General features: G+C 39.7%; 1 protein-coding gene across 10 annotated transcripts in view; it reads left to right on the top strand.

Moving 5' to 3' along the window:
* Positions 1–11,862, top strand: part of LOC135289973 (neuronal acetylcholine receptor subunit alpha-7-like) — a 64,524-nt gene extending 52,662 nt beyond the window's left edge. For 5 of the 10 annotated variants that reach the window (XM_064403868.1, XM_064403867.1, XM_064403869.1 and 2 more), the window contains 2 exons: positions 2,863–2,972; positions 7,888–11,862. In XM_064403868.1, the coding sequence (XP_064259938.1) occupies positions 2,863–2,972; positions 7,888–8,409 (632 nt within the window). In that variant the 3' untranslated portion in view covers positions 8,410–11,862. The remainder of the gene's footprint in view (positions 1–2,862; positions 2,973–7,887) is intronic. The other 5 variants (XM_064403861.1, XM_064403864.1, XM_064403866.1 and 2 more) reach the window with 4 other exon arrangements.
* The last annotated feature ends 385 nt before the right edge of the window (positions 11,863–12,247 follow it).

Below are 12,247 nucleotides of genomic sequence, written 5' to 3'. Positions count from 1 at the left end.
GTCAGCTGGGGCCAGGAAAAAAGAGTAAGCCTCAAGAAGCCCCCAAAAAGACAAAAGGCAAAAGACAGAACAGGCCCCAGAGAGCCTCCAAGGCTTGTGATGCAGCTACTTTTTATATCCCCAGCTCCTCCCAAAGTCTGCCTGCTGACAGGAGACCCTTGGCCCTGCCCGATGTCCCAGTGCAGTCCATTGGCAGAGACCTTTTGCCATTGATTGCAGAGTGTCTCTGGGGTACAGTGCCTTCAGTGCTCCCCTGGTGGCTGCCTGTCCCATGCGAGACATGAACTGGAGGCCAGGCAAGGTCCTCCCAGAGACAAGGCTTTCCTCCATTTTCTCCTAGCTGCCTCCTGGACATGGCACAAGTGCAACCCCTCCCCTGTGTGCCTCCGACAACCGTTGTTAAGGCATAACAAAACTAAATTGGCTCCTCACAGGTGAACAGGGACAGCAGCCCTTGTAGCTGTCACCCGGTGATGGGTTTGACCTTGCTGGTGCAAGGGCAAAAGACTGTCAGGAACAGAAATAAGCAGACTGGAAGATTAGGCCATGTTTTTAAGGAGGTGCATGGAGGACAGCACAGGAGTTTTCCTCATCAGTTCTCCTGCTGCAGTAAGACTATGTTTTATTGTTGCCAGGAAAGAGAGGATGTATGATTAAACCCTGGAAGAAAAGATCAGAAAATGCTGAGTAAGTAAAGATATAATTTCAGACCCATACCTTTTTTTTTTTTTTTTTTGCCTTGTGGGCACACCCTCTGAGTTTTGAGGCTTTTCCTTCCCTTACAGGGGAGTGGTCACTAAGTCTAGACACAGGATCTTGGCCATCCCTGCCTGGCTCTAGATTGTAAGGACAGTCAGGTTTTCAGTCAAGGAGATGCATGGGCATGTGATCCAGCAACTCCTTTGTGATCAATAGCTATTAGTTCTACCTTCTCCTGTTGCACAAAAGGAGGCAACAGCCTTCAACACATCTCCAGCTGGAGATGTAAAAGACCAGTAGCTGTGCCAGACATTGCTATATTTTTCCTCTACTTTCACTGTTGTGTCTTCAGGACTGGCAAAAGTCAGCCTTAGAGCAGTCCTGGGCATTTCCAGGACTTTGTGACTTTCTCTCTGAATACAGGACCTGCACCCACCTGGTGGGCAGAGATTTACCTGCCAGATTTCAGAAATATCTTGTACACATTTGACTGCCTCATACTAACACATAGGTCTCAAGTACCATGCACTATTTCCTCCATCCTTACTTTCCAACAGAAGACTTCAGTGTACCTTGAACAGGAGCACCCACTCCTCCCCTCAAAATGCAGATGACACATCTCCAGCCTCTTCCTTGCCTACCACCAGGCAAAACTATGACATATCTTTCTTTATGGGTTCCTGGCTCCCCTCTGGTTCCCAACCTGTTCTGGAGAGAACTGTTTTCTATTTAATAGCTGTTCTATACAGCAGTTTCCTAACATCTGTTTCTGGATTTACAGAAGCTTCAATTCCTCTGCTAATCATTGTCTAGGATCTTGAGTCAGATATTATCAGGTTGTTTCCAAGTTTAACTAGGTGACTAATTTTCCAAGGATATATGAAAAATCTTAGCTAAAGCCATTTAATGGACCACCATTTCAGTCTGGTGGCATCAAAATCTGCAGACTCATTTTGATGGTATTCATGATATTTACTGATTCATGGCGGTGATTAAACCAAGAATATCAACACTGCTGTGTTTCTGTTACATGGGGAATGTAACAACTTCCATGAAACCTGGTTTCTGCTTTTGCCTGCTTGTTGACTCTATGAATAAGTGCAAGAGAGACCTTTAAATTCATCTCACCCTCGGGACTATTCTTCTCATCTAGATACAAAATTCATTTTGTCATGGAAAGCCATACCTCTTGAAGCAATTGCAGCCTTGTTTTCAGGAAGGCCTTAGAACCTCATTATTTTAGGCCAGCTTTTTGCCTCCAGAGCAGTGGGATTTGGTATTAAGAAACACAGGCAGAACAAAACTTGCTTTGGAGCTTTGATTGAATTTTTATTTTTTCTTCAAGCTGCGGGAGGGAGGGCTGGGGGTTGCAAGAGGCTGCACACTGGCACAGTGCGATGTGCTCTCCCACACTGCACCATAATGTCAGCCAACAGTAATGCTCCCTGGTATTTTGCCACTGAAGCCTTCAAATTCCCCATGGGCAATTCTGCTTTACGCTCCAGCGCATCAACCTCACTTGGCATGAGGAAGCTATACTGCCACTTAGGAGATGTGGCTTCAAGCTTCAGTTCTGGCTTTCAAGATCTTGGTTTCTTTCCTGCACAGCAGATCAAAATTTAGCATTGAAGGAAGCTTTACTGTACTTTCATAGGAACTAGAAGAAGTGTCTTGAGGGCTAAGAAGACTAATGAGAAATATGCCTAAGCACCTGGGAGCAATAGTGGGGCAAAGGTGGGGAACTGGTGACACTTTTTGAAGGGATACAGAGGCACCATGAGGACAGCATCTCCCTCCAGTATCTCTGCTGGTACCACGGAAGGCCTAGGACTGGGAATGCTGGTGTTCAGTGGGTGTTGTCATCTCAACTTCTCACTGACTGGCAGCAGGCACAAAGGTGTTCTTACTGTGAGGCCCTACACTCCTCTTCAGGGACAAAAACCAAACAGTTTTCACCTTCTGTGTGTTCTAGGCCTTCCCTCACAGGAGAGAAGGGAGCCAAGCAGATACACACCACAAATGCACCAGTGTAGCAGACCAGAGAACAGAGTGTTCAGATGTGATGCAGTGCTTCTCAAATGTGGATCTCAAGGCATGGCCAAGGAATATTATGTGCTCTTTGTATTCCCCCACCTCGTAACCAAGCCCTCCTTTTGCTTGCAGCTCAGTATTTCGCTAGCATCATGGTCATCGTTGGTCTGTCTGTGGTGGTAACAGTGCTGGTTCTGCAGTTTCACCATCATGACCCCCAAGCAGGAAAGATGCCCAAATGGGTAAGCAGCTTTGGTGATAAACATTCTGGAGGTTACTATTGAAAGAAAAGAAAGTTGTCTAAAAGCTACAGTAAACTTGTTATAGGTGAGAGACAGAAGGTATTTTCCATTAACCTGAAGAGTCAGTCACAAACAGCATAGTTGATGCTTATGTTTGCAATTGAAGGGAAAGAGCAAACATACTAAATGTGCTTTTCCATTAAAACCAGTTTCCCCTATTCTCCATTAAAAATAGTTCCTCGTATTTGGCCTTTGTTTTCAAACTTACAACAGAGTGAGTATTTGAGTCATTACAAAGTTATCTCATTCACCATCCACTTTGTAAGTGCAGACCTTTAATTTCTTATCCAGCAGACACCAGTACTGACAGAATGTGCTAAACAAACACTAGTCTCTACTGGGCAGTTTGTCTGCTGCCATCTGATCTATTCCCAGTGCATAGCATGTGGACCCTCTTTTCTCTGCATCAGCAGACTTTGTCAGCCCAGTGAGGTCTGGCACCAATACCAGCTGGCTTTCAAACTGAATGTTTCCTTTAGATATTCAAGTTAGAAGAAAATTATGCTCTTTCTCCTTCTCTCCTTTTTAAAATAGATTTTAGAATAGGCAAGTTATGCTTGTATTTAGAGAACGAAAAAGGACAAACGCAGAAGCAGATAGTCCCGGTCAACTATCTACCACCCTGTTTGTAGGAGTCTGGTTGTACAACACCCTCTGGTATCTTCTTCACCACATATTTCATGCTACACAATTATCCTGACATTTCCCAATTATTTCCCAAAGTGCTGTATGATTTAAAAATCTCTTACTTTCAAGGCAGCAGAGAATGTGAATTCTGGATGAAACTGCTTGTAGGCAAAACCTGAGGGCACAAATCTGGGAAACATGCTTCAGATGTCTTCATGGACAGAGCCTGCAGCAGTGTAACAGAACCCATTTTATTGATTTTGAGGAGGTCAGGCACAATGGCTTGTGTTAGTTCTCCTCACAAGCTCTGCAAGTCAGCTCTTGCTCTCTACCAGTCTCATGTTTTCTTGGCAGAAAACACAATGTGCAGCAATTTCTCATTCGGGAGAAGCCTTGTTCAGTGGCCTGACAGCTGAACTGGCATACATTACAAAATATGCCATCAGGAAGCAAAAACTGTGGGAAGCATAACTAGAAAGTGCAGATGATAGACTGTGAAAGGTGTAGACCAGACAAGTTGACAGGGCTGAGGGATCTCAGGAGGAAAAGAGTGAATGTCAAGTGTGTAGGGAAGAGGCTGACCCCACAAAAGTAGGCACTTTTACTCTACAAGCCATGGCCAAGGCTCAATTAGAATTTGTGTTTGTCTCTATTATTTTTGTTGTTGTTTTGGGTTTGGGTTGTTTTTTGGTTTTTTTTTCAATTTTTCCTGTTTATGTCAGGTGTTTCTTATAGAGACACTTTGAATGACTTTTGCTCAGTAAAAAAAAAATTAAAAAATGAAGTGAAGAAGTAACTTAAGAAAAAAGAAATTTTTTTGCCTTACATTTTTCTGCATTTTCAGTACCAGCTGCTGCCCTTACCATTTACTTACTTCCCACAATGTTCTGTTCCTGTCAGAGCCAGGCATCAGTTTATTGCAAGCTCTAACCCTGATTAATTGGATATTGTTACAAGATTGTTCTCACCTCCTGTTTAAAAGGATTTGTCTGCTGGAGTCAGTTGCAGGGAGAGGCATTGGACAATTGGGCATGTGTGGGAGCTTCTGCAGACCCAGAAGATTTGAATGGATGCATTTCCTAAACACAGCTGCTTTCTAAACCATTTGCAGTTGAGCAGTTTATTTTCCCTGCCTGTCTCTCAAGGGGTCTGTGCTTGCACTTTGCAACAGAAGAGGGAGGAGAGTGCCTGTTATTGTTTATCCTCTCTACAGGTGTTCACTTTCCTTATTCCACTGCTTAGGATTGTGTCTTCCTTTCTATTAATCTTTGATGACTTACAAACCAGCTTTTTCCAAGACAGGAATTTAAATCCAAGGTGTTCAGTCGAGGCATTTCTTGGCTACTCAGTTGAAAAATGAGAGTTGCTGGCTGACGGACACTTTTGATAATGTCTGCTGAGCTAGCATGGAAAAAAACACTAAAGAAGGCCCAGCTCAGGTGCTGTTTGGGAGTGGATAAAATCAAGTATGGACTACAGCTCAACTGACCTTTCTCTACTGACAGCCCAGACTCTTTCATGGGAAAGAGATATGGAGAGACCAAGCACGGAGGGAAGAAGAGTTTTATGGGGAAAGGCAAGAGAACTGTGACTCTTTGTTGTGCTTAAAGCAGGTTTGTCATGTTTCAGGCTTCTCTTTTGATATGATTCAAACCTGGACATGCACAGTTCTCCTCAGGTGCAGATGTCCCTTATCAAGAGAGCTTTAATCGGAGACTGTATGCTCTGGACTAGGCCAGGCTGGTGGCTTTGATGGAGGCTAGCAGTATAGCTGTATTATAGCTAGGAGAGACTCACAGAAGGGTTGTTGACCTCTAAAGACAGCTGTACCTGTGTACTTCCTTCATAGAAATCCATATATGACAATGCAGGTGGGAGTATAGATTCATATTATCATATTCAGCTGTTATCCTGTACGCTGCAGCTGTCTCTTGAATTAATTGGTATGACAAGAACAGATTGATGCCTGAGTGTCTGTGTTTTCAAGGAAATAGGGCATTTGAAATCCAAGCTAATTAAAAGCTCTGTTACTGTCTTATGGGTATTTATTTTTCTATGGGAAATGGATTTGACTGTTGTTATAAAAGTAATTTCCCTAAGGAGTAAAACCTCTGTCTTAAAGGAAAAAGCAGCATTCCTATATAAAAGCTGTTTTTCACCTCACATCTCCTCTCAGAGTTAAGGCAGACATACTAACATTTTCTAATAAGAAAGCTTGTCTGACTAAGTGTTTTGGAATTTCACAGTCCTAGAGAATTCTCTCTTCCCTTTGCAACTGACACTGTTGACACATTGCTTGAAATTAAGACCTTTATTTGTTCCATGTTGTCCCATTTTGAGTCCACGAGCAGTCTGAGCACATTATAATTAAGTTAGTTCAATTAAAGGCAGAATCAGTTTCTTAGGCTGCAACACTGTGGGTAACTATTTGTTTGTGGTGACTATGGAGGAAATAATGAAATATTTAAAGCAAAATAATATGAATAATGGAAAACAGTCTTTCAGGACTTTCATAGTTTAAATCTAACTGGCATTTAAGTACCAGACAGGCACTTGCTCAGATCCCAGCTCCCTTCCCTTGTGATGGTGAGAATAAGGAAAAAAATTCAACACTTTGTGGTTTGAGAGAAGAACAGTTCAATAATTGAAACAGAATACAATATAATAATATGAATAATATTAATTATAGTGATGAGTAACAATAATAAAAAATAATAACAGCAAGGATGAGAGAGTGCAATGAAATGCAAGAGAAACAAGTGATGCACAATACAATTGCTTACCACCTGCTGACTGATGCACAGCCTGTTTTTGAGAAGCAATTGACAGCCTCCAACCAACTCCCCACACTTTATACCCTTTTGGAAGATCCCCCTGGCTAGTTCAAGTCAGCTGTCCTGGCCATGCTTCTTCATGACATTGTGTGCACTAGCTCACTGGCAGAGCACAGGAAGCTGAAAAGTCCTTGATTCAGGGTAAGCGCTACTTTCCAACAACCAAAACATCAGTGTTTTATCAACTTTGTTCTCCTACTGAATCTAAAACACCACTCTGTACCAGCTACCAGGGAAATACAGCCAAAACCACGACAATGATGAAGAACAAAAAATTCACTAGTGGGAGAGAAGCAACATGGCTCACAGAAAATGGTACAGGACTGTGACATAGAAGAGCTCACATTGCAGAATTTAAAAATTGTGTAACTGTCTTTCACTGGTCATTGGTTTTGGCAGCTACTACTACTACTACTACTACTACTACTACTACTATTATTATTATTATTACTATTATTATTACTATTATTACTATTATTATTCCTATCTCCTTTCTGAAATTATGCTTGTCATCACAGCAGTAACTCCAAGTGCTAGTGAATCCACAAACATTTTCCTGCGTTTCGCAGTTAAGTGTTCAATAGGAATTCTAGCAGGCTCAGGCTCGGGCCAAACATCTGAAGGTCAGTTCACTGGAAAAAAATTCTGGAAGTACTCTCCAGAGTTAGCTCACTTAATGACCTTGACAAGAAACATATGAGGCACAATCTGCCATGTGCACGTTAGAGCATCTCGTGATGCACCAGCACACAGGGAAATGACAGCAGCTAATAGTGGCACTTAAATTTTGAACTGCTAAATGTAATTGATTTACTCTTTTGAAAAAAAGCCTGCTGTAACACATGCTTGAACTCCTCAAAGGAATATAAAACAGCTTTCAAAAACCCACGAAAACCCAACCAAGGTATTTTATTTGGATGTAAGCAATAGCAATGGGGATAGGAAATGTTCTAGAATCTGTCGTATAGGGATTTTTTTTCAGCAAAATCTAAATATTGGCCCCCAAAAGTATTTAACTGTATCTCTTTCCTTCCAATCTGAGAAATATTTGAAAACCATGCAGCTGATTTTAGCGGTCTGCTCAACTGCAGAGATCTCAAAGTATTTGATAGAGATGGGTCTCTAAGGATCATTTAGTAAAGTAAGATTTTACGTCTTTTTTGCTTTATATGCTAAGTGGGCATTGAACACCTCTATGTTCAAGACAGATTCAAAAAAGGGCTATCCTTTTAAAAAGCTAGACCCTCAAAGAAACATTTTGAAAGCAGATAGCTGAAGAACAGAGGAATCCATCAGTATTTCTAAGACACTGTGTAGACTAACTGTAATAGTCACAAAAAATTTTAAAATGCTGAAGAGTCTCCTGTATTTCTGCCATGATAACTCTCTTTCAGGTCCGTGTCATCCTGCTGAATTGGTGTGCTTGGTTTTTACGAATGAAAAAACCTGGGGAAAACATAAAGCCCCTGTCTTGCAAGTACAGCTATTCCAAGCAGCAGCTGAGTGTAAACAGCATGGAAGTGAATGTCCTTCCTGGGCACCAGTCCAGCAACGGCAACACCATCTACAGCTACCACGCCATGGAGAGCCCATGCTGCCCGCAGCAGAACGACGTGGGCAGCAAGGGCGGAAAGATGACCTGCCCCTTAGCAGAAGATATTGAGCTTGTGCAAAAGAAAGCTTTAATGGACACTCTTCCGGTGATTGTGAAGATCCTGGAGGAAGTCCAGTTCATAGCAACGCGGTTCAGGAAACAAGATGAGGGTGAAGAGATCTGTAGTGAGTGGAAGTTCGCAGCTGCTGTCATAGACAGATTATGTCTGGTTGCATTTACCCTTTTTGCCATCATTTGCACATTTACAATACTCATGTCTGCTCCAAATTTTATAGAAGCTGTTTCAAAGGATTTTGCATAACGTTTTCAAAGATGAGCATGATAATCAAAAAGGGAATATTGCCAGTAATTTTACTAGATAATTTAACTCAAATAGAGAAGTGTACTTATATGTGCTAACATACACAGAAGGGGATTAAAATAATTTCAGGACATAATTATTCCTGATGTTAGTGATTGTAGTTACTGAATAGTAAATATATTGAGCTCCGTTACTTATTTCATAGACTAGTGACACATGTAATTATGTCATAATCTGTGATAAGTGATAGACAAGAATTCAATACATTACAATACTATAATATATTTATTACAAGTTAACACTAGTATCAATGTGTTACTTTGAATTTGTGAACTTTTGGATGTCGTTGATTTAAATGACCATTGAAGACTATAATTGTTTTCAGTATGTCTGCATTTTATAATTATTGTTTGGTGTGGCTGTGACATGCATTTCTCAGATCTGAAAGATGTATCTCCACAGTCTCATGATGCTGTATATTGTACTTATGAAAATAAACTGTCATCATATTAGCTCAAGCTAGCACAATAACTGGAATGCTTTCTTGGTAAATTTGTTAAGACTGTATCTTTCCCAGAAAATCACTTTTGTTTGGGTTTATTTTATTTTTATTTTAATTAGGAAATATTGGTTGTGACATTGGAAAGAAAACTGTTTCTCCTTGCTGACAATCGTATATGTAATTTACAATGCTTGCTTAATTGTTTCTGTTACCTTGAAAGTCTACTTAGTTTAAAATATCACTGCTCTCTTGGAACACGGTTGCCAACCTAATACTGACTAACTCTGTACAATTAGGGCAGAATCTCGTGGCTCCATAATATCTAAGAAATGGTCCACAGATTTAATTTGGCTCAGATTTTCTAGTTAGTCCATACCACCAAAGAAGTATTTTTTTGAAAATTCTATTAGTACAGTTTCCTTTCTACGTGGTCACTAGGCTTTGTTAAAAGAAGCATATAAAAGACTGATTTTATTTTGCTCAACTTTAATGTATCAATGTTTATTATCAATTTTCTGTCCCTAAATAGTCTCTAATATAATGTCTATATGTTAATAAAACATAATTGAATTATGCCACTTCCTGGAATATAGGGGGAGAAAAGCACACTATTCTCAATAGCAGCTTTTTTCTACACAGTACTGTAGGTGGGAATGACACCTTTGTTGCATGATTTTATTTTCCCTGCTGATCACAGCAGAGCTACAAAAGAACATGGTTTGATTTAGACACCTTTCCCCTTTGGAGTAACATTTTCCTGAATATTTACTAGAAGAAAATAACAATCTATTTTCTTCTCAGGCTGACTTTCAACATCCTGTTCTTCCAGGGTTAGTAAAAAATTAACATTTCCCATCTGCATGATGGGATCCTTCACACCATCATCGTTGGAGAGAATGAATACAATCATGATTTTACTTAATGGGAAGTACTTCCATCTAAAATGGATGGTGAAGCTGGTAGTTCTACAGATTGAAGGAGTATGCTACTTTTTCTTTAAGGAAAAGGTCCCTCAGCTTTTCCACTATGGCCTCTATTAGGTGTTTATAACTGGCTTTAAACAGGGACTTTTCTGTTTTGAACATTAAATCTCTGTAGCAGTAAGATTAGGTCATCACAACCATGGATTTATCATACTTCTTGGAGCTGTGTTCAAAAAAGCACCTGAGGAGGTCAACCTAAGAAGGTCCTGACTACAGTGACCTGTTTTATATTTCACGTGGTTTTCCTGGTTACTTCAGCTCCAGGTGCAGCTCCAAGTAATAACAGTGGTAAAATCCCCTGCTGAAAATTCTATCCATATTTCAGGGAGATCTCTTCTTCTTCATAGGAGCACTAGTGCTCTAAGTAACTCTTTCCAAGCCTGCAGGAGAAAACTCCAGGAGAAATACCTAGTTATTTCTCCTGAGTACTTTGCTTCTTCTGCTTACAAAATTGCCCTTGTTGAGGTACAGAGTGTAATTCAGGAGGGTTTTTCCTAACAGAAAAACCTCAGTGAAAAGCAGAATTATTTGGGGGGTTTGGGTTAATAATAGCAGGCTTTTCTCTTGGACAGCAGCTGAAATACTATTTTCGTTTTTCTTCAAAAAAGTCTAAATTTCATTTTTCTTAATTAAAAGTCTAAATATTCCATTATTTTTGCAACTTGCGATGAAGGATGCTATATGAACTGTGGAGCACTTGTTCAAGGACCACTAATATTTTTGCTTGAAAAGAATTTTGGAAAGTAATTTTCAGTGACAGGATAAAAAAGGTAAAAGCTAATGTTAAAGCACACAGTCAAAATAACTTAGCATCCTCATGCAAAGCATGGTTCCCTTACATGAAATGAGTTGTTGTATAAGAGTATTTTTAACTAGATGCATAGATCTTAGGATCAGAATGAGGATCTGAAAACAACAGTGAAAAATTAGTTTAAATAACTTTTTCATATACAAAAGTCAATGCAAATAAAAAAAAATTCCTTTTATAGGCCATGACTTTGTACTGTTAGATTGCCAAGACTGGATTGTCTCTTATAGATATGCCCTAAAACTCAAACTTCAATTTACAATTCTTTACAGTGGACTGAAACTACTTGCTGATTACTTTTCCAGATCACATATGAGGCAGATCCTTTTGCTATCCACTTGTCACTTGGCCTTCTGAAAGGTTATAACATTGTTACACAAAGTTTGTAGAACAAACTGTGTAAAATAGAACAGAAAAAATGGTTACTTTACAAAGAGAACATTGCAGAATAAAGTGTGAATCAATCCAAGATTTTCCTGAGAATTATAGTACACTTGGAAAGATTGATACATACTGATTCACAGCCCTTTATAGCATCACCAGTTAGTGTCGTGGTGTATTTAATTCCAGAAGAAGGAAAAATCTGAAATTGATTGCAAAAGTTAAATGGCAACAAGAAACTAACCCACAATATCCTTTCCAAAATCTGAGCACTTACAGAGATGCTACACAAGGAGTGGTGACCTTACTGTCCCCTGATAACACAGAGCGTGATAGTAAAGGTCCTTTTGCACTTCATCTTGTTGAGGAGCACCTTATTTCCCAGAAAGCATGATAGGTTTCTGCTGTGAAGCTATTCAGCATAACAAGATGAGAATCTGCCCTGGTTTATATATTAAACATAAAGAACAATTAAGATAATCAAACATTATCTTTAACTCTGACTAATGAGTTATCTTAACATATTTAGATACACACATGAAAATCTGTGGTTACTTTGGTTTTGATAGATCATTTTTGTCTTGCAAGTTTTCTAATTTATCTGCCACTATGAGAAATACAGCTGTGTAACTTCCAACAGCGAATGTAAAGTATTTCTATATTACAGTAAGGTTGCATACTTCTTAAATTTGAAATTAACTTTTCAGTATTGATATCAATAAAGAAGTAGGGGATCATGATCTAAACCCATTATTCTGAATTACCAAGTGCCTAGGAAAAGAGGATGCTACAAATCAGAAGAAAGTTAATGAAGAACACGTCTAAGCTGGGATTTTAGACAATAAGAATGTCAAATACTGAGAAATCCCCAAATACTGTGAAATCCCTACAAAAGTAAATAAAGGCAAAACATTTAGGATTTGAAGGCTGAAATGCCTTCCCTTTTTTGAGGCTCCTCTCGGCAGAATTTGGAACAAAAATTTAGAACTCTGTTAAATACTTGGTGAGGTTACATCTGGGTTAAGGGATCGGGCTGAGCAGTGATCCTCTGGCTGAAAGGCTTTCCAGAATTACATACCCAGTTTGGAATTAGATGCTAAACAAGGGTTTCTAGGTTTTGGATTTTTTTTTTTTCTTGATGACAAAGAGACTAACAGAGAAAGG

This window comes from Passer domesticus, chromosome Z, assembly GCF_036417665.1.
Source record: "Passer domesticus isolate bPasDom1 chromosome Z, bPasDom1.hap1, whole genome shotgun sequence".
NCBI classification, from domain to species: domain Eukaryota; kingdom Metazoa; phylum Chordata; class Aves; order Passeriformes; family Passeridae; genus Passer; species Passer domesticus.
Note: the sequence above shows the minus strand (reverse complement) of the source record. Positions and strands in the feature narration are given on the sequence as shown.